This window comes from Podarcis filfolensis (assembly GCF_964270895.1).
Source record: "Podarcis filfolensis genome assembly, chromosome: 16".
Taxonomy (NCBI): domain Eukaryota; kingdom Metazoa; phylum Chordata; class Lepidosauria; order Squamata; family Lacertidae; genus Podarcis; species Podarcis filfolensis.
This window is the reverse complement of record NC_139620.1, coordinates 9,119,182-9,141,111: the sequence shown is the minus strand read 5'-3', so window position 1 is coordinate 9,141,111 and position 21,930 is coordinate 9,119,182. Positions and strand designations below refer to the sequence as shown.

Genomic DNA, 21,930 nt, shown 5'->3' with positions numbered 1-21,930 from the left:
CAAAGTTTATATACTAAAAGAAAAAAAGGGTGGGGAAACAAGGACAAAAAACTATTCCAAAATCATATATATACCAACACTTCGGACTGCCTGTCTATTCCGTTGTATATTCCTTTTTTCAAGTGAATGTACTCTTATTACTGTATATTTATTTACATTTATTATTATTATTAAGCTAGGAACACGAAAATGCTATTTCTCATTGTAACTGATTTTAATACTTGCAAACTCCTTGGAAGCCTATTGCGACATTAAGCAGTATAATAAATAAATTAGTGCAATAAATCAAGTTTCTGGCCATCAAGGAGGTGGACAAATCACAAAAGCGCCTGTTAGGAGTTGTGTGCTGCAACCCCCCCCCCCAAATTATTGTAATTCATAAAACTTATTTGCCACAAAAAAGCAACTCAAACAATGTACAACATCAATCAAATAATATTCATATTAAAACTGCCACACAAAAGAGAAAAATCTGGAACACATTCACATTTTTAAAAAGCAGGGTTAGAACATCGCACGCACACAAAGAGGCTACCGAGATTAAAAGCTGAAGGCCTGGTGGAAAATAAATGTTTTTGTCTGGGGTCTAAATGTATGTATTGATGTCACCAGACAGGCCTCTCTGGGGAGAGCATTCTGCAACCACTGAAAAGGCCCTGCTCTCGTGTTGCCACCCATGGGACCTCTCAGGGAGGGGGCACCCAGAGAAGGGCCTCAGATAACTATTGCAAGATCAGAGTTGGGGGCTCAAAAGGGGGCCCAAGAGAGACTTGGGGCCAACATGCCTTGTCAGTCACAGGCCAGCAGGTCTCCCGCACAGGTCAATGACATATACAAACCTTTAGGTGGAACATGCAACTGTGCACTTTCACTTAAAAGCCAAATTATCAGAGGGCTTGTGTGAATGAGAACGCAACACCCCTTTCGAGGCAGGGCTGAGAAACCACCGGCGGATGTTCCCTCCCCACTCCTCTGCTCCGACAACTTACCTTGCACTCGTGGCAACAGGCTCCCCCCGTGGCGCACTGGGCTCCGGGCATCAGCTTGCATGAGCTCGCATTGCAACATGGGTCTGTACACTCCTGAAAAAGGAGAAAGGCATAAGTTCAGTGAAAAACCCACTGGGCTGCTCCAGATCCTTGCTTAGGCTTAACATGCACAACTATACCGGGCCGCAGTGAGAGGAGCAAAGCCACAGCAGGCTCTCAGCAAAACGTAGAGGACGCATCCTTCACACCAACTCTAGCTTTCTCCGTCAATTGCAAAGGAGAACTCTCTACTTCTAGGGGACCCTTTTCGGCTTAGGCTTCTGTGCTGAGTCCTCTATATGGATGAGTTATACCTGAGAGGACTTAACCTCAATGTGCCGTGCCTCAGAACACAGCCCTCCTCATAAACGGAGCAAGCCAGTCAGATAGATGGGGTACAAATAATAAAACTATTATTTATTTATTATTAGGAGGAGGAGATGCAAGGGCATCTGGAAGCTGCATGGGGCAAAGGTGACCTTTAAAGCCCTAAACAGCCTCACCCCATATACCTGAAGGAGCGTCTCAAACCCCATCGTTCTGCCCAGACACTGAGGTCCAGCTCCGAGGGCCTTCTGGCAGTTCCCTCACTGCGAGAAGCCAAGTTACAGGGAACCAGGCAGAGGGCCTTCTCGGTAGCGGCATCTGCCCCGTGGAACACCCTCCCATCAGATGTCAAGGAAATAAACAACTACCTGACGTTTAGAAGACATCTGAAGGCAGCCCTGTTTAGGGAAGTTTTTAATGTTTGATTATTTATTGCTTGATGATGATGATGATGATGATGGGAGCTGCCCAGAGTGGCAGGGAAACCCAGCCAGATGGGTAGGTATAAAAAAAAAAAATTAAAAAAGGAGAGGAGGAGGAAGATGGGGAGAGAGGTGCTCTTCGTACCACCAGGAGGCCGCAATCGCACTCCTCCTTGTCCTCCACAAGGAAGTTCCCGCAGCGAGAATCCACCAGGCGCCCTGGATCCGGCACGTCCAGGAGGCACCACACCCGGTCGCTCTGCAGGATCTGCTGGAGCTTCCGGTGGCTGCAGCTGCTGAAGGTTAAACCGGGCATGATGCTGGCAGAGAAGAGGGAAACGGTCAGAGGCGGGGTGTCCTCGAACCCCCTGCATTTCAGCAGTCCACCCAACCACCCGTGGTGGGGAGGAAAACCCCACACGTGTTCAGAGGCTCACCCCGTCAGTGGCTCCATGATGCAGCTGCGACCAGGGGCAAAGTTAGGGCCAGAGCCGTCACAGCTGCAGCCAGCGCCATCGTGGTCAAGGCCCAGGTTGTGGCCTAGTTGGTGCGAAAGAGTCGAGGCGATCATCAAGGGGCTGACCGAGTGGTCCTGGAAGAGGAGAAAAGACAGCTGGAGATTGCTCTGCGACTCCCTTTGGTTCGCACTTTTGAGCAAGCCAACCTAATTCACACTCCTCCTTTTGTTGTTGTTTAGTTGTTTAGTCGTGTCCAACTCTTCGCGACCTGGAGGTGCTGGAGGAGACTCTTGAGAGTCCCATGGACTGCAAGAAGATCAAACCTATCCATTCTGAAGGAAATCAGCCCTGAGTGCTCACTGGAAGGACAGATCGTAAAGCTGAGGCTCAAATACTTTGGCCACCTCATGAGACGAGAAGACTCCCTGGAAAAGACCCTGATGTTGGGAATGACGGAGGGCACAAGGAGAAGGGGACGACAGAGGACGAGATGGTTGGACCGTGTTCTCGAAGCTACAAACATGAGTTTGACCAAACTGCGGGAGGCAGTGGAAGACAGGAGTGCCTGGCATGGTCTGGTCCAGGGGGACATGAAGAGTCGGACACGACTAAACGACTAAACAACAACTCCTCCTTTATTCATTCATAAAAACACTTGCATATACAGTATACCGCTAACTCATAAAGAATAAAGATCCTTAGTTAAGGGCCACAAAAAACCCTATGGGAAAGGAAATGCAAGGACAACAGATTCACCATCTCTTCAGGAATGTGTGGAGGTGGCAGTGATGGATAAAACAACAGACATAATCCAGAAAAAGAGAAAACACATGAGGTGGGATATATAATCAATGGGGAGAGATGGAACTGTTTTGTGGTCTATTGGAAAGAGCATTGTGTGGAGAGACTAGAAAGAGATTTGTTCATCTTGATTATGTACTTGTTTTTCTCCCCGTTCTCTCTTCCCTTTCTGTAGTTCAATGAACAAGTAAAAAAAAAAAAATGTAATGTGCAAACTATGGAAGGTTACCTTATATATGTAAAACGACATAAAAAGCATATAATGAAATAGAATCAGATAAATGTTGTGGAAAGGTGTCTTGTCAAGCATAAGCTTGATGAAACAGAAAAGTTTTCAGCAGGCGTTTAAAAGCTGAATACCTAATTATTTATATTTTAAAAAATTATATACTTCATTTATTCTTTGTTTTTCCTTTTATACTGTTCTTCCCAGAATACTACTACTGCTAAGCAGATCAGGACTGTGACCTTTTCTGTTTTGTTCCACTTCTCCATGATTCAACCCAAAACCCAAAAGCATATCCATCCATCAAACAATTTATTATGGTCAATAAGCCAAAAGAAACACACCATACAAAACAATCTCGGAGCAAAACAGATTGTAAAGTACTGCACAATGTAAGAACCATCATATGCAGCTACAATAATTGCACATTAGTCCCTGAAAAAAGGTCCTTAAAGTTTCAGGCGGCGAGATGTTTCTTGCTCCCAGTGTTACTGGCAGAAATTTAACCACTGCGAGTGATACCTTGGGGTTTTTCTTCCATTAAATATCTAACATAAAACTGAACTGACCTTCCCAGAAGTTTGGCCAGCAAAAGGCCAATTGTCTCCTGCCTAAGTCACTTAAACAGAAGGACAGCTGTCTACAGATCCCAGCTCCTGATTATTACAGACCATAATACCCTTAAGGAAAGAGGAGCGCCAGCATCGCTGCCCCAAAGCACTTGGGTCAGGAGGATATTAAATCTGGCTGGAACAAAAAGCTCTGCAACATTTAACAAATGAACATAAAGATGCAAACTCTAAGTCAAACGTCTACACAAATGCAGAACCCTGATACTCCCGGTGGGTCAGTGTCCCCCCAAAACATCAGAAGCACAGCTCCACAGCAACTCCAAGCAAGACTTTCAATGAGGCTGCCCGGGTTCCATGGAACAGATAGTAATGCAACAGGCACCCGCTTACCTGGGCTATCCAGAAACATGCCGCTACCCTGGCCTCTGAGAAAGCAAGGGGCACAAGTACTCACCATGCTGACCCCGCCGGAGCGATGGGAGCAAATCGAACCCTGCGTGGCCGTTCCTATTGAGCCCCCGGTGAATGGAGATCCCCTATGGGGCAGGGCAGGAAAAAGAAGTGCGAGAGAAGATCACCCAAACGGGGCATGGGGGAGGGAAGAGATAAGGTTTTACACAAGACAGAGGCAAGTACACATTGGGAATTCTGCCACAGCTGAGCGGGCAGGCTGCGGGATAGCCCCGCCCATCATGTTTCCGGGCCCCGCCCACAGCCCCAGTAGAGTCAATCCCTGCCCATGAAAAGTGTAGGCCCCGCCTACAGCCCTGGTTAGTGTCAATCCCTGCCCATCAATAGTGCAGGCCCCGCCCACAGGGCTGGTTAGTGTCAATTCCTGCCGATCAAAAATGCAGGCCTCGCCCACAGGCCTGGATAGTGTCAATCCCTGCCCATCAATAGTGCAGGCCCCGCCCACCAGCCTGGTTAATGCCAATCCCTGCCCATCAATAGTGCAGGCCCCGCCCACCAGCCTGGTCAGTGCCAATCCCTGCCCATCAATAGTGCAGGCCACACCCCCTGCCTGGCCAAACACACAGCACCCATAACCCAGGCCAAGCACCTGGCACTCCTCCTGGTCAGCCCCCCCTACCCTCCTCCTCTAGGGATTCTCTGAAGCCCTTCCTAATAATAATAATAATAATAATAATAATAATACAGTGGTACCTCGGGTTACATACGCTTCAGGTTACAGACTCTGCTAACCCAGAAATAGTGCTTCAGGTTAAGAACTCTGCTTCAGGATAAGAACAGAAATCGTGCTCTGGCGGCGCAGCGGCAGCAGGAGGCCCCATTAGCTAAAGTGGTGCTTCAGGTTAAGAACAGTTTCAAGTTAAGTACGGACCTCCGGAACGAATTAAGTACTTAACCCGAGGTACCACTGTGATAGTAATAATAATAATAATAATAATAATAATAATAATAATAATAATAATAATAATAAATAAATAAATAAATAAATACAACTTTTATTTGTATCCCGCCCTCCCGGCCAAGACTGGGCTCAGGGCGGCTAACCCTCAGGCTCCTTACATGATAAGCTGGACGCTGTCGTGTGGGATCCGAGGAAGCAGCTCCTCCTGCCTCCACCGCAGGAGCCGCTCCAGAACCGCCCGTGGGGAACCCTCCACAGAAACGCGGTTCCCCTCGTTCCAGACTTCGAGGCCGACGAGAGCCACCCGCAGACCCACCGTCCGGTAAAACTGGGCAGAGGAGGGGAAGAAAATAGGAGAGTGCGGGTTTTTAAAAGAAAGAAAAAAAAGGAAAGGAAAGGAAAAGGTCAGAGGGCAAGAGAAAAAAAAGGGGTGAGTGCTTTCATTCATTCATTCATTCATTTAAATAATTATAAATTTTGCAAGGCAGTATACAGACTAAAAACAACAAGATCGTCATAAAAGTGTCAAGCACATTAGTCAAAGCTGCTTGGCAAAGAATTGCACATTCGAAAGGCCCTGTCTGAATACAGTGGTGCCCCGCAAGACGAACGCCTCGCAAGACGAAAAACCCGCTAGACGAAAGCGTTTTTCCGTTTTGGAGGCGCTTCGCAAAACGAATTTCCCTATGGGCTTCCTTCGCAAGACAAAAGCCCATAGGGAAATCTGCAGGACAGCGGGGATGCGCAGCGCGTCTTCCCCACTGTCCTCGGACCTCCTCCGAAGGCTGGCGGTGGGGCGGAGAGACCTCCCGCCGCCAGCCTTCGGAAGGCTCCTCCGAAGGGTGGTGGTGGGGCGGAGAGACCTCCTCCCGCCGCCAGCCTTCAGAAGGCTCCTCCGAAGGCTGGCGGTGGGGCGGAGAGACCTCCTCCCGCCGCCAGCCTTCGGACGGCTCCTCCGAAGGCTGGCGGTGGGGCGGAGAGACCTCCTCCCGCCGCCAGCCTTCCGAGCAGCCTTCCGAAGGCTGGCAGTGGGGCGGAGAGACCTCCCACCGCCAGCCTTCGGAAGGCTCCTCCGAAGGCTGGCGGTGGGGCGGAGAGACCTCCTCCCGCCGCCAGCCTTCGGAAGGCTGCTTGGAAGGCTGGCGGCGGGAGGAGGTCTCTCCGCCCCACCGCCAGCCTTCGGATGGCTGTCCTGAAGACTTGCGGTGGGAGGAGGGTTTTCCTTCCCACCGCCAACATTCAGAATGCTGTTCTGAATGTTGGCGGTGGGGAGGAAAACCCTCCTCCCACCGCAAGCCCCGGGAACAGAGGAGAAGCGCTGCGCGCCTTCCCCTCTGTTCCCGGACCTGTCCTGAAGGCTGGCGGTGGGGAGAAAAGCCCTCCTCCGCACCACCAGCCTGGCAAGCGGTCTCCATAGGAACGCATTAATTGATTTTCAATGCATTCCTATGGGAAACCGTGCTTCGCAAGACGAAAAACTCGCAAGAAGAAAAAACTTGCGGAACGAATTAATTTCGTCTTGCGAGGCACCACTGTAATCCAGGATGTTTCTTTTTTAGAAGACATCCAAATACTAAGCAGGGATTATTCCTGTCAAAACTCCAGTGGAAGGGATTTCCAGAGGTCAGGACCCTGCCATACAAAAGGCTCTGCCCCTGGCAAAGTCCAGCCGGCCCTCAGGAGCATCCGCCATCAAAGTGTCCCCTCAGAAGACCTCAGCCCAGAAGGCAGAGCTGAAGGAATCAGCAACCCTTAAGGTTCTTGGGTCCTAAGCTGCGAATTTCCTGCCAAGCTCTCCCCAAAATTACTCTCCGTGCGAGGTAAACACTGAAGTGTTTGGAGAAATGTCTTTTAAAAAGCAAAAGCAAAGACAGTTCCCCAATATATATGAAGCTGCCTGGCGTCAGGGGAGACCATTAGCCAACCCAACGCAGAATTGCCTAGCCAACCTCCCCTAACCCGGAAGAGGATTTGGACTACAACTCCCATCATCCCTGACAATGGGGGCCTGATGGGAGCTGGAGTCCAAGGACGACATCAAACTACAATTCCCACGTGCACCACCCACATCCGCCTAGGGCAGCCACTCACCCCGTCCATGTGGCTGGCGATCTCTAGCATCCGTGTTTGCGTCCAGTTAAGGTCGGGGTTCAGCTCGAACTGAAAAGGAAACAGAAGCGGAGGTGGTGGGAAGGGACTTGAGACACTGGGGGCCAAGCTCATCTCTCTGCCTGGCCCTCGGAACTCTCCCTAGGCCACGCCCCTCCTCCTCCAGGCCACGCCCCTCATCAAACACTTCTGCCTCGCAGCAAGGTGCGCATGAACTCTGATCATGCCTCCTGCTTCTCTGGACAGAAGATGGGAAGTGCGCAAGTACAAAGAAAAACCTCAGATTTCCTGCACGACAAAATTAAGGCCCTGTCCTGTACCACACGTTTAAAACCCAGGTGCCTGAACAGGTTTGGGTTCGCTATGGAATTCCTGTATTTATATACAGTGGTACCTTGGTTGTTGAACGGCTTGGCTCCTGAACGCTGCAAACCCGGAAGGAAGTGTTCAGGTTTGCAAACATTTTTAGAAGCCAAAGGTCCAGCATGGCTTCCGCTTGAGTGCAGGAGGCTCCTGCAGCCAATCGGAAGCCACACATTGATTTTTGAACGGTTCCAGAAGCCGAATAGACTCCTGGATAGGATTAAGTTCGAGAACCGTGGTACCAATGTATACATATACATATTTTAACTTTTTCAAACATTTTCACAATAACCTTCAAATCAAATGATTACATTCCTTTGTAAGTTGACTTTCTGACCCTTACCTCCACGGTGTTTTTACTCGAACCTTTTCTACTTTACTTTTTATCTTTTTTTCTAAGATTTACACACCGCTCGGTTTAAAAACAAAACAAACAAACTACAACAACCCACCTCAAAGCAGTTTACGGAAAGAATAAAACGAAGGAATCATCAGCATAAATGGTTAAAAACGACGATATGAAGCACAGAAATAAAACCTGCAATAAACAGACTAAAACATACATTAAAAAAAAAAAATAAGTGTCTGGGTAGGCATGTCTAAGCAGAAATGTTTTCAGCAGGTGCTGAGAACAGTCCAGCCAAAGCGTCTGCCTGATGTCAAGAGGCAGGGAGTTACATAGTTGCTGCTGCTGCCGCAGGAAAGGATCAATTTCTTACGAATATGGAGCGGGTATTATGTGGCACTTGTATCCTTGCCAGTTACACAGCTTCGTCAAGTAGGCACGTCTGGGGCAACGCGATCTCACAGGTAAACTGACCCCAGTTGTTAAGGGCTTTATAGCTTGAACTTGAGCTGGTAGCAAATCGACAACCAGTCCAGTTCTCCAAGGACATGTGTTTTATATGGTGACAAGGCCTCATTCCTGCAGTTGTACCAATTCCTCCCTTCAGGGGCTACTTGTGAATGAGCAGATTATGTTCCAAGGCTTTACTTTCCTCCTGCTTCTCCTCCATGTTTAGCCAGTGCTGAGTTAGCATGTGCTTGTGTCAACTTCTTAGCTCCATTCTAGCCACACGTAAAAAACTATACAGTCGTACCTTGGTTTTCAAACCGCTTAGTTCTCAGACGTTTTGGCTCCTGAACATCGCAAACCCAGAAGTGATGGTTCCAGTTTGCGAACTATTTTTGGAAGCCAAACGTCCGATGGGACTTCCATGGCTTCAGATTGGCTGCAGGAGCTTCCTGCAGCCAATCAGAAGCCGCGCTTTGGTTTCCAAACGTTTTGGAAGTTGAACGGACTTCTGGAATGGATTCTGTTCAACTTCCAAAGTATGACTATACTTAGGGCACCTCTGTATGTCACGACTTAAAGACCTAAAGATTTCTTTACCCTTTCAACCAGTCATCTTACCAGACTTACTCATTTCTACGGACCACGGCTGCAATAGATTTACCAAACGACAACAGATTTAACCATCGGAAACATTCATGGCAGATTTCCCCAGGGATTTGGTTTCCGACGGGGACGGTGAGGGAACGAGGAGAAACAGGGAAACCTCTCCTCGTTGAGATCTGGCAACTTGAGGAATGGGCCCATTGGGAAATGTCCCTCACTGGTAAAACTGCACATTTGCAGTCTGTTTTAGAAGAGACGCCATTGCACTTTCTTTCTGGAAAGCGACGAGGAATGTGTTTGCGTTTGCATTAAAGGCTTTGCCATGGAGGGCCGGGGGGTGGGGTGGGCGGTAAGAGAATCGTCTCACCTCTGCCTGGTCGGCCACCATCACTAGCTCCACGAATCCACGTTCAGGCTCCGCCTCTCGCTTCGCCTGGGAGATGGGGCAAAAAACACCGTTAAGCACCTGGATTGCTAATGTCGGTCAGAATAAGCAACACAGGGCCGGCCGGGCCGATGCTGTGGCCCAGATGTTCAAAACGTACCCTTTGTAGCCAGCTGCGCTCGGGCTGTGGCCGTGGGCGGAACTGTCCCCGGGACAGAGAGACCAGCACGCATTCCCCCGTCTCTTGCCTGACCGACTCAAGTCTGTAGGCCCTCGTACCCTGATCCTCTTCTGCGCTGGACTCCAGGCTGTAGCTCCTGTCGCTGGACACAACCAGCAGACCACTGGGAAGGCGGAAAGGAAAAAAACTGGTCAACTTCCAACCATATTTTTGCCCACGGAAAACCACAAGAGTGAAAGGAATCTGCTCAGGGGTGAACCCTCCGTCCTCCCACAGAGCTTCGCCTCGTCCAGCCTCTCCTCATACCTTAGCCCAGAGCAAAGGCAGACATTGGCCCAGGAGTCTCGGTAGCCCTGGATTTTGCCTCGATAGCAGCAATTGCCCTGGAAGACAGAGAAAGCAGGGAGAATAAGCACAGCCTCCCAGGTTTGGAATTATAACCCTGCCCCCTGCTTTTCTCACAGGAGATTTGCCCCACCCCCTTGACCACTGTGGCCACATGACCCGGGATAGCTCAGTCAGTACAGCAAGAGATTCTTCATCTCAGGGCCGTGGGTTCAAGCCCTGCGTAGCGTAAAGGATTCCTGCACTGCCGGGAGTTAGACCTGATGACCTGTGTGGTCCTTCCAAGTCTATAAACATCTACGCCATACGTTGTAAAGCACTGTGATGCCGCTCTATGGCTTCCCCCGGAGAATTCTGGGAGCTGGAGTTTGCTAAGGGTGCTGAGCGTTGTCAGGCGGCCTCCCTCCTCCCCTGAAGGAGCTGCAATTCCCAGAGTGGTTTAACAACCAATCCCTCTTCTTCATAGGAAACTCTGGGAACTGTAGTTCTCTGTAAGGGAATCAGGGGTCTCCTAACAACTCTCAGTGCCCTTCACAAACTACAGCTCCCAGAATTCTTTGGGGGAAACATGGCAGCTATAAGTGCTTTCAATATAACCCTTAACTTAACCCTTCCCAGCTCCACAATAACCTTTTTGAGAATACAGCAGTACCTCGGGTTAAGAACTTAGTTCGTTCTGGAGGTCTGTACTTAACCTGAAACTGTTCTTAACCTGAAGCACCACTTTAGCTAATGGGGCCTCCCGCTGCTGCCGTGCCGCCAGAGCACGATATCTGTTCTCATCCTGAAGCAAAGTTCTTAACCCGAGGTACTATTTCTGGGTTAGGGGAGTTTGTAACCTGAAGCGTATGTAACCTGAAGCATCTGAGGTACCACTGTACAACAACCAGAATGGTACACAGTGTGGTTGGACTATGAAAGGCCTGAGGCAGCTACCTTTTCCCAATGCGAAATCCGCCATTTTCAGAGTTTCCGCCCACAGGCTGGACCTTTTTCCCTTGAACCCTCTGCTGCTATGACCCCAATCTCTCTTTCCTGGCCAATCGCTGCCCGCTCAGATCCCAGTCTGCTTCTCCAGCCCTGGAGCTGGCACCTCTGCTGAAACTTCTGCATCGTGGCAGAGTCCCAGCTGGCAGAGGAGGTGGGCCCAGGAATAAACATTCCCCAGGCCCCGGATCTCGGCGGGGATGGGTGCCAGCAGAGGAATGGGCTGCGCAGAGCCAGAAAAACAGATGCCCACCTCTGTGCTCGTCGGATGCGTCGCCCTCTCCCCGTTGGAAAGGTAATAGACGAGTCCTTGGGTGCCTGCCAGCAGCTCCCTACGATGGAAGACATACAAATCAGCAGGGACAGACCGTGGATTTGGAGGACGCAGGAAGGTTGCAGGGAAAAGGTGGCAGCAAAGCTCCTTTTTAAAATAAGCCCCTTGAATCAGAACCACGAGGACTGGAAGCTTAATTGATTTTTAGGTGAGGGACCCTAGCAGAGAACGTGCCTTGCCTGCAGAAGGTCTCGGGTTCAACCCCCAATAGCATCTTCAGACAGGGCTGGGAATATCCCTTTCTCTGAAACCCTGGAGCCCCACAGGCAGATCAAACTGAGCTTAGATGGCCCTTTGGCCTGATCCTGCAGGGATCTTGGGTTACTGCGGCTCTCAAACTCTTCTCTCTGGGCCGCACTTTCAGAATAAACATTTGCTCGTGCCAAACTGAATTTTTCAACGGTAAGAAATGCAATGGAAAACAAAAAGATTGCAACTGGGATTGTCCTCAATGTTGTTTAATACACTTTGCTCTCAGTTTGAGAAGATATCTAGCCATATTCTGAAAATAAATATTTTTTTTGATACTATACAGGCAACGGCCGTTTGCACGGGGGTTACGTTCCTGACCCTTGCATGTGTCGACGGAGCGTACAAAAGCCCACCCTTCTCCCACCCAACCCCCTTTTCTGGCCACTTCTGGGTTTGTTGCGATGTGTGGATGTGCAGTCATCAGCTGTTGCCTGTACTCCACTGAAATGTTTAAACGTTTCTCTGATTCTCCTTGCATCTCCCTGCCACACTTGCCATCCTCTGCGCGACACCCTTGGAGAACCCCTGGATTACACTAAGATTCGGGGAGGGGGTTAGGATAAAATGGTGGACATGGCCCCCTACTTTATTTCCTGTGGGTTGTTTTAATAATGTGGTGGTGGCTGCGGAGTTTCGAAGCAGGAGCCAAAATACAGTGGTACCTCTGGTTACATACTTAATTCGTTCCGGAGGTCTGTTCTTAACCTGAAACTGTTCTTAACCTGAAGCACCACTTTAGCTAATGGGTCCTCCCGCTGCTGCTGCGCAGTCGGAGCACAATTTCTGTTCTCATCCTGAAGCAATGTTCTTAACCCGAGGTACTATTTCTGGGTTAGTGGAGTCTGTAACCTGAAGCGCCTGTAACCTGAAGCGTATGTAACCCGTGGTACGACTGTAATTCCAGGGGCAAAGCTAGAGATTTCTGGTTAGAAGGCTCTTGTCACTTCTGCCCACGATGCAAACCCGAACTCACCGATTCTGTACCAAGTCCAGGAGGAGGCGATCTCCCTCGACCTCCAGCGCAACCCTCAGCCGAGCCGGGAAGCCCTGAGACCCCTGAAAAGGAGAGACGGTTGACAGAAGGCGACAGAGAACCCATCATGTTTTCTGGGTGGACAGATCCCACCTGCCCCAGCTTAGTGAGAAGGGGTATCGCTGTGAGCCAGAGCAAGTGGCTGAGACCACCCTCTTGGGCCAGATCTCTGCATGCAAGCTAAACTCTTCCCAAAAGTGCCCCCTTCACCAAGGCCAAACCTAGGGCAGGGAAAAAAAGCTTCCTTCGTCCCCTTGATGGCAGGAAGCACCTCGCCCAGCTTAGCTCATTGTCCTCCTGCAGGCGTGAAGGGGAGCGGGGGTTGTGTGTGACCGAGCATGCTGCGCAGGGGTGTCTGCTTCTCTCCCCCCACCCCGGCCATCCCCACCCAGCGTTTCCTGCCCAGGAGTAATACCCGGAAATGCTTGGAGGCTCCCAGCATCCGTGGGTCAAGCAAAGGATTGGGAGGGCAGGCTGAAGGCTTGGGGAGAGGGGGAGGCGAGTGGCACCGGTTGCAGAGCGCGATGAGCTCATTTGGCCAGCTCAGCTCGAGGTCACGGCGTCACCGCAGCTGCTCCACTGCCCCCTTTCCGACCGCCTGCAGCTTTCTCCCGGTTAACAGATCTCTCTCCAGCTGGAAAGCCGGCAGGGAAACTCACCAACGCCGCCTCCTTCAGGCCGACAGGCTGCCCGCCCTGCAGGATCGTTGGCGAGATGGGCCACGAACAGGTCCTGTCATCCCATGGCCGTTGGGTCCCGACATCTGAAATTGGGAATGGGCATGGGGTTACTCTCAGTTTCATGTTTTCCTGCAATCTTAAATTTGGCTCACCGCTCCAAGCTACGATTAGGTTTTTTTTCAAGCCCTCGTGAAAATTCACCAGCTTTTCAGCATCACTTTCTCCCCCCCCCAAGGTTTCGTTTCACTATATAACGCATATAAAACCACAGGGATTCAACAACAGGTGAAAAACGAAACTACAAAATAGGCACGTAGAATGAATCCAATAGCACATGGGTTAAAGCAACAATCTAGAGGATCAGCGTTATCAGATTAGCAAGTCCAGTTCCAGATTTGTCAGGCTTGAAAATTACGGTTTCGCTGCATACATGATAAAAGGGTGACATATCACATTAAAAGTGTCTGGAAGTTTTCATTCTTGTTGATTTTAGTGCTAATTTCTCATGCCCGTTTTTTTGGTATGAAATTTCAACTATTATTTTTGCAAAATAACCTTTTCCTAGACACAATGCACTGCTGCATGCCTTTTTGACTAATGCATACATTTTGACGCACACAACGTCCTGGTATATGTATTTGAAGAGCCCTCACTCAGCTGGAGGGCGGAACTGCAAAATTTGGAGAACTGCACATTTCAAAGGAGGGCGTTCTGGTTTGCAGATTGTTCCGGGAAGTGCAGATGTAACAAGTTCCCCTTTAAATGCAAACGGAAACAGATTTCTTCTCCAGTGCAACACGGAATGCCAAAAAAACAAAGCATTCGCCGCCTCCTTTCCCTCTCTGCTCCATCCAGTTGAAAGCCCTTTTCCCCCCACCAGCTTTTATGCCCAGCCATGTATTAAATCGGTATATTGGAAAGTCTGGATTCCCCATGGAGAAAGCTTGCGATGCCGTCACCTCAATGAATAATGCAAATGGACACTGTTATAAACAGTTGCAAGGCCTAATTGGTTCAGCTTCTGAAAGGCATGGAAACAGTTGTGGACAGAACCTCGGCCCTCCAGATATTGCTGGGCTCCCCAACTCCCACCATCTCTAACCACTAGTCATACTGGCTCAGAGGCTAAAGGGAGGCCGAGCCCTATACAGCACCTTGAGTGCTGGCAGTCTGACCTTTGGAGGGGGCCACAGGTCCCCTTGATCTGCCCCACCTTCTGAGTCCCTCTCCAGACTTTGAAGATCTTATGGACTAGAAACCTGTGTGGTGTTGTGCACAGGTTTTTTAGTATTATTATTATTCTTTTGCCGAGCAGAATTCAGCCTTAGAACTGAAATACAAACAAGATTATGTCACAATAGACTTCTCCCCCCCCCTTCCAAGGAACTAAAGAAAGGACTTCCTTTCTTTGTGGGGTTCTACTGAATCACTCGACACAGTGCATTGAGATGTGCAGCAAATGAGCCTTTGCTCAAACAGGCTTAAGGGCTTAAATGGTGCTGGAAAGGGGAGGGTGGTGAGCTGAAAGCAGGGAGTGGGGGGGTGCAGAAAAGGTGACTAACAATACAAGCCCATGCATGTTTATTCAGAACCATCCCCTGCCTCTGTTCGATGGGGCTCATTCCCTGGTAAAGATACACCTGGTTGCTGTTTCACCTGACATGTTCGTGCACAGATAAAAGGAAACGTCTTTCTAAATCAATCTTTGGTCCATCAACATCAGGATTGATCACACTGGCCTGCAGCAGCATTCCAGGAATTTGGGTGGACTAAGCTCCTTCCTACCATCTATGAAGCTGCCTTATGCAGATTCAGCCCATCAAGAGCAGTATTGCCTACACTGGCTGGCAGCAGCTCTCTGGGATTTCAGACAAGAGTCGCTTCCAGATCCCGGGAGCTGAACCCTATAATTCTGCATGCGCTCTGCCACCGAGTTCTGGGCCTCCCCCTAGAAACAACCCAAGACCCCAGCCCCCATCATTCAAAACATAGGGCTGATTGGAACAGGAACCTCGGAAGCCGCCTTCTGCAGAGTCAGAACGTTGGTCCTTCTAGCCGAGTATTGCGTGCACGGGCTGGCAGCAGCTCAATTGGGATTTCAGACAAGTGCCTCATCCCACCCTACCTGGAGATCCTGGGAACAGAACCTGGCACCTTCTGCATGCAAAGCAAGCGCTCTACCAATGAGCTACCGCCTGTTTGCTACACCATTTAAGAACTGTGAAGACCGTCTGAGTGAAGGTTCATAAAATAGTTCAGCTGGTGAGAGCATAGTCCTGACAATGCCAAGGCTGCAGGTTCGATCCCGGTAAGGGACAGGTGCATATTCCTGCACTGCAGGGGGGTTGGACTAGATGACCCTCAGGGTTCCCTTCCAACCCTACGGTGCCATGAAAAGCACATCAGAAGGGCCCAGCTGGATCAGGCTAAAGGCCCACATCCTGTTCTCACAGGGGCTGCTAGCCAGATGGAAGCCCGTATCCCTCTGCTCACTTTGACATCTGGCCCCCAGAAGGTTGCTTGGAAGACAGTGCAGCCCAGGAGCGCAAGAAGGGCAAAGCCAAAATCCATTGTGGAGGTACCACTTTAAAAATTTAGCAGGTGGCCAAGGAGAAACCACATGGATTTCTGTGCAGCACTTAGGATAAGTTGAAAGCCAGAGTGAGGATCCTCTTGGAAGATTGCATCCGATCGAGGAGTGCACAGTAACGTAAACGGAGCATTGTTATTGGAGAGGCACTAGAAGCTGAGTGTGCAGACACACAATGCCCCCCCCCATCACTTCCAGGGGGTTCAGTAGATTTCAAGGAGTACAGTAAAAACTTCTACCAGTCCAGTCCCCCCCCCCGATTTCTTAGCTGCCCAAACCATAGAGGTTGGTTGGACTCCAACTCCCATCAGCCAGTGCAGCCAATGGTCAGGGATGATGGGAGTTGCAGTCCAACACCTTTAAGAGGGTCACTGGTTCCCTTTGTCCTTCACACGTCCCAACCAATTGGGGATCACAGGTTAACTGCACTTAACAGAGGTGTGAAGCAGGGATGGGGATCCCACAGCCTTCCTGACGTTGCTGGACTCCGACTCCCATCAGCCCCAGCTAGCAATGGCCCACGAGTCAGGGAAGATGGGAGGTGGAGTTCAGGACCACCTGGAAGACCGCAGGTTCTCCAGCTCTGCTTTTTAGGATCCTAGGAAGCTGCCTTAATCCAGATCACTCTCAGAATCGCTTATCCTGGCTTGGCAGCAGCTCTCTCACACAGGAAAGGGCCGTGCTACTGCCTTCGTTCTTGGAGTTTTCCAGAGGAATCTGACTGGCCACTGTTGGGGGAACAGACAGATAACGGTCTAGAGATGGGAGTTTTGCTCTGATCCCACAAAATCCCCTTTATATCCCTAGGCATAAATTCTGAAAAGCAGCCTTTAACCTCCCTTCATCCTAAACTTCTCGATCCCCCATTGTTTTGGAAGCGGAGGACCAGGGCTGCCAACTTTCAAACAGGTAACTATAACGAGGATAGCAGATAACGGAGCCTCCAGGTTCAGAGGCAGCCTACCTGCCGGCAGAGCAGCCACACCCAAGCTTGGTCCCCATATGTTGCTGGGACTACAACCCCCATCATTCCCAGCCATCATTGCCCATGGTCAGAGGATGGGAGTTGTAGTCCCAACTGTGTCTGAAGAAACCAAGGACGGGCTAGAGAGATTAATGATGGGGAGAGGGCTCTTGGCTTCATAAACCTGTTGGAAAACAAACTCATGGATGTTTGGTCTAGCGTTGCCAACTTCTGCAGCTGCGCCTTTAACAGCAATTTGACCTGCAGCAGTGAACAGGTGATCGTATTACTTTCAATGTCATGGAAAGTACACCTGCTGATTTCTCCATCTCAAACCACTGTTAAAAAATGGAGGGAAAGGGAAAGGGAAAGGGAAAGGGACCGCTGACCATTAGGTCCAGTCGTAACCGACTCTGGAGTTGCAGCGCTCATCTCGCTTTATTGGCCGAGGGAGCCGGCGTACAGCTTCCGGGTCATGTGGTCAGCATGACTAAGCCGCTCCTGGGGAACCAGAGCAGTGCACGAAACGCCATTTACCTTCCTGCCAGAGTGGTACCTATTTATCTACTTGCACCGGCATGCTTTCGAACTGCTAGGTCGGCAGGAGCAGGGACTGAGCAACGGGAGTTCACCCCATCGCGGGGATTTGAACCGCCGACCTTCTGATCGGCAAGTCCTAGATTCTGTGGTTTATCCCACAGTGCCACCCGCGTCCCTTCCACCCCCCAAATCCTCCTCACCTGCCTTCTCCGGCTATCAGCAACCTCCACCCAAGATGGGGAGAGAACCTAGGAATATAGGCAGCTGCCTTCTTCCGAGTCAAGCCCATCAAAGCTCAGTACTGTCTACACTGACTGGCAGCAGCTCTGCAGGGTTTTCAGAGAGGGAGTCTCTCGCAGCCCTACCTGGAGATGCCAGGGATGAAACCTGAGACCTCCTGTGTGCAATGCAGTTGCTCCGCCACTGAGCTATGGCAAAAACTGCCTCTTTCGGCTGCTGATTCAGAGGGCAAGAGTAGACCAAACACCATACAGGAAGCCCAGACTCTCACAACCAAGGGTACAGTCAGAAAACAGTGCCAACCCCGGCTTTCTAGATGAGCAAGACACGTTTTCAAAGAGGCACCTGTCCATAGCGTTCACAGTTATTTTCCAGGGCAGGGCAGTTAAGGGCTGCAATCTTACTGTCATACTTACTTGAGAGCAATCCCATTGAACGCGATGAAAACATGCCTAAATGACTCAGTGCTTAATTTGTAAAGGGGGGGTGGCTTAAAATCTGTTAGCAGCAACTCCCCTCCCCCTCCATTTTGGAAATTTCCCAATATTTGATATGGGTCTATTTACTGCATGACAATGCAAATGCCAGGGACGCGGGTGGCGCTGTGGGTTAAACCACAGAGCCTAGGACTTGCCGATCAGAAAGCTGGCAGTTCGAATCCCCGCGACAGGGTGAGCTCCCGTTGCTCGGTCCCTGCTCCTGCCAACCTAGCAGTTCGAAAGCACATAAAAGTGCAAGTAGATAAATAGGTACCACTCTGGCGGGAAGGTAAACAGTGTTTCTGTGCACTGCTCTGGTTCGCCAGAAGCGGCTTAGTCATGCTGGCCACGACCCAGAAGCTGTATGACAGCTCCCTTGGCCAGTAAAGCGAGATGAGCACCGCAACCCCAGAGTCGGCCACGACTGGACCTAATGGTCAGGGGTCCCTTTACCTTTACCTTTGAATGCAAATGCCCTCTGAACATGCTTAGGGGCACCTTCATCTTGTCTGCCTCCAATGAAGAGGGTTGGCCAATGGCTCCATGGTGGGATAAACTAAACCACAGGCAGAGATGGGGAAATTGTCACACTCCAGATGTTGTCTGGCTCACACCAGTCCCAGCCAGTTTGGCCAACGGTCAGGGGCATAGGTGCCAACTCCTTGGGGCACTGAGTGCCCGAGCACCCTCAAAATTTCCTATGAAGGGACTGGGCATGCCAGGATCATGCACATTGCATGGCACCCACGGTCAGGGATGATGGGAGCTGTAGTCCAGCAACATCTGCAGGTCTACAGGTTTTCCACTCCTGTCCTGGACCAATCATGTCCTAACCAATCAGGGATCACATAAAAATGCATTTACAGAGGTCAAAAGGATGCGGCCCTCCATATGATGTCAGACTCCAGCTCCCATCAGCTCCAGCCAGCATGGGATGATGGGACCTAGAGTCCGCAAACATTTGGCAAGAGAGATACACAGGTTTCCCAACCCTGGTATAACAGCTTAGAAGAGAGAGGCTGCAATTCTAACGCCACTTACCATCAAATCCAACGGGAATGACTTCTTTGCAGATATGAATAGAACTGCAACTTGAGTCATCAGGAAATTCCGCTCCTACCTCTCCCACCTCACTACTGACAAGCTGCTGTTTTCTCTGCAACACGCAATAATGCTGGCCTAATTTATTATTGTGAGCACCTGCTCTGCATGCAAAAGGCTCCAGGTTAAATCCCCAACATCTCCGGGTAAGCTTGGCAATAAAAACACCTTTATTGAGAGCTGCTGCTGCTAGGCAGCCAGTGTGGATATATAGAAGATGGACCAATGAACTGACTTGAAATATGGAAGCTTCACAATAACCCACCTACCTTGCAGGGTTGTTGTAGCGGATCAAAACAAGCCAAGCTATGCTTCTGGGTTTTTTTAATGCTGCAAATCTTCATGCGTGTTTACTCGGGATTCCCAACACCGCCGCGGTTTCTCGCTTCCCGGGTCAGCCTGCGTGGTAGCTGACTGCAAACGGACCCGCGCTTGGGAAGACGTAACGTGTGAAGGCGGCCCCAAAGGGTGGCGGGGAAAGGGCTAAGCGGCATACGCCTCTCTGACTCACCGTCCTTCCGTGCTCTCGAAGTGCCTTCGCGCCGCTCCGGCGTCGCTCCGGGGAGAAAGCCGCCAACCCCGAAGGGAGCGCAGGAAGCCAGAAGTACGCCGACCCCCCAAAGCAGCGCCATGCGTCTCTCGCAGGCGCCGGGGAGCCGCGGGAAGAGGCGCCCCGACGGTGCGCCCTAGCGCGCAACAACCGCCGGCTCCTTGGAGAGGTCCGTGCGCCCTTGGCGGCGCTTTGGGGGCGCTCGCTTGGAGAGCAGCCGGAGATCGGGGCGGCCGGGAAGGGGAGCAGCTTGGCTCCGAAGCAGCAGCCAGGGCAGCAGCCAAGGCTCCGGCTAAATCCCTCCCCGGGGCCGGGCTGCAACGGATCAGGGGCCGCCTCCTCCTCGGCCCCGCCGCCGCCTCCGCCCGCCCTCCCGCCTCGCATTGCAGCGCAGCTGCTGGGCCCGCCCGAGAACGGGAACTTCCTGCCCAAGCGACCTTCAGCCTCCGCCCGGCTGCGCGTTGCCAAAGCCCGGCCCGAGAAGCCGCGGCGCGCCCGCCCTCCTCCCCGGCTGGCGCAGGGCCGGGACGCGCCCAAGGAGGGCGCACCGGGCGGGCGAGGCGCCAGCATCTCCGCCCGGCCGAAGAAGGGGCTCCGAGGCTGGGAAGCGGCGCCGCTTCCGAAAAGGGATTGGCACCGAGCAGCAGCGGGGAAGGGGGGCGGTGGAGAGCTTCGGGATTTCCCTGCTCCAGAGGGAAGGGCGAGGCATGGCATTTTGGACCTGACAGGAGTTGCCAAACAGAATAACAATAACAACAACAATTAAAAAAAAATCTTCCTTGCGAAATCGCCTTACCCCAAACACGCCCACTCCGCTGCTCCAGTCTGCAGGACTGGCCCTGTTGCAATCCGCGCATAACACCCGCATAGTCGTCGTCCCACATTTGTAAAAAGTCACCCTTTGGAACTCCCTGCCTATTGATGTCAGGTCTTTTCCCGCACCTGCTAAAAACATTTTTGTTTAAGCAAACCTACCCAGATATGTAGAATGTTGGCCGATTTTTAAAATCCGGGTTTTTTTTAGCTTACTGTTTTGTTAAAACTATTTATTTTTACTGATTATTTTATTCTTTCATTCTTTTTGTAAATTGCTTCGAGGGCTTTATGATGGGCAAGCAGTATATAAATCTTTGAAATAAATACATTAAATAAATAAATATTAAAAACCATAGGTAAAGGACCCCTGGACAGTTAAGTCCAGTCAAAGGCAACTATGGAGTTGCGGCACTTATCTCACTTTCAGGCCAAGGGAGCCGGCATTTGTCCACAGACAGCTTTCCGGGTCATGTTGGCTGCAAAGAGGCGTGGCCTGGGGAGAATCTTGAGGTCCAAACAGAGTAGTCTGGAGGGCCACATTCAGCCCGCAGGCTGGAGGTTCCCACACCCGTGTTAAGAAAAATTGAGATTAGGGCATAATATCCAACTTTCAGATTGGGAAAGGTTACAGAAAACTGATTTGAAATTCTCGGCGTGCTGTACATTGAAAGAAAACTATATGAAAATGATGTACCAATGGTATTTGACTCCCAGTAAGTTAGCAAAAAGGTATAAGACAGGTACAAATATCTGCTGGAAATGTAAAGAAAAAGAAGGCACCTTTTATCCTATGTGGGGGTCTTGTAAGGTAATAAAAGCATTCTGGGAAATGATATATAATGAATTGAAAAAAATGTTCAGATTAACTTTTATTAAAAACCAAAACCACAACCCAGAGGCTTTTCTATTAGAAATTGTAGGTGCTGAAATTCCAAGGGAGCAAAAAAAGACTTTTTATGTATGACAGCCACACGGATGCTATTAGCCCAGAGATGGAAAGAAGAGAAAGTCCCTACCAGAGAAGAATGGCAAATTAAACTGTTGGACTATGCCGAAATGGCGAAACTGACAGGAAATCTCAGGAACCAAGAAGACCAAACTTTAACACAGGATGAGAAAAAATTACAATTTATCTTGGAGACCGCTGTAAGCAGATGAAAACATTAGCAGGATTGCAATAACACTTGTAATGTACGTAGCAAGTACTATGGAGGTAATGGAGTTATATAAAATATGGACTATTGAAAAAGATGCAGTAGAAAAGGTTTAATAATAGGACCCATGGAGGGGATGGTGGGAAGTCTAGAGATTCGTCCCTATTACAGTGGTACCTCGGGTTAAGAACTTAATTCATTCCGGAGGTCCGTTCTTAACCT

General features: G+C 50.3%; 1 protein-coding gene across 6 annotated transcripts in view; it reads right to left on the bottom strand.

Annotated features, from left to right (window-relative positions):
- Positions 1–20,778, bottom strand: part of ADAM15 (ADAM metallopeptidase domain 15) — a 43,177-nt gene extending 22,399 nt beyond the window's left edge. For 2 of the 6 annotated variants that reach the window (XM_083591064.1, XM_083591066.1), the window contains exons 1-13: positions 19,700–20,148; positions 13,254–13,357; positions 12,535–12,617; positions 11,229–11,307; positions 9,950–10,026; positions 9,623–9,806; positions 9,445–9,510; positions 7,298–7,366; positions 5,365–5,534; positions 4,289–4,370; positions 2,215–2,369; positions 1,923–2,097; positions 990–1,082 (exon numbers count right to left, since the gene is read on the bottom strand). In XM_083591064.1, coding sequence (XP_083447190.1) covers positions 990–1,082; positions 1,923–2,097; positions 2,215–2,369; positions 4,289–4,370; positions 5,365–5,534; positions 7,298–7,366; positions 9,445–9,510; positions 9,623–9,806; positions 9,950–10,026; positions 11,229–11,307; positions 12,535–12,617; positions 13,254–13,357; positions 19,700–19,820 — 1,458 coding nt within the window. In that variant the 5' untranslated portion in view covers positions 19,821–20,148. Of the gene's footprint in view, positions 1–989; positions 1,083–1,922; positions 2,098–2,214; positions 2,370–4,288; positions 4,371–5,364; positions 5,535–7,297; positions 7,367–9,444; positions 9,511–9,622; positions 9,807–9,949; positions 10,027–11,228; positions 11,308–12,534; positions 12,618–13,253; positions 13,358–19,699; positions 20,149–20,534 lie in introns of those variants that run through there. The other 4 variants (XM_083591065.1, XM_083591067.1, XM_083591068.1 and 1 more) reach the window with 4 other exon arrangements.
- Between the last annotated feature and the right edge of the window lie 1,152 nt (positions 20,779–21,930).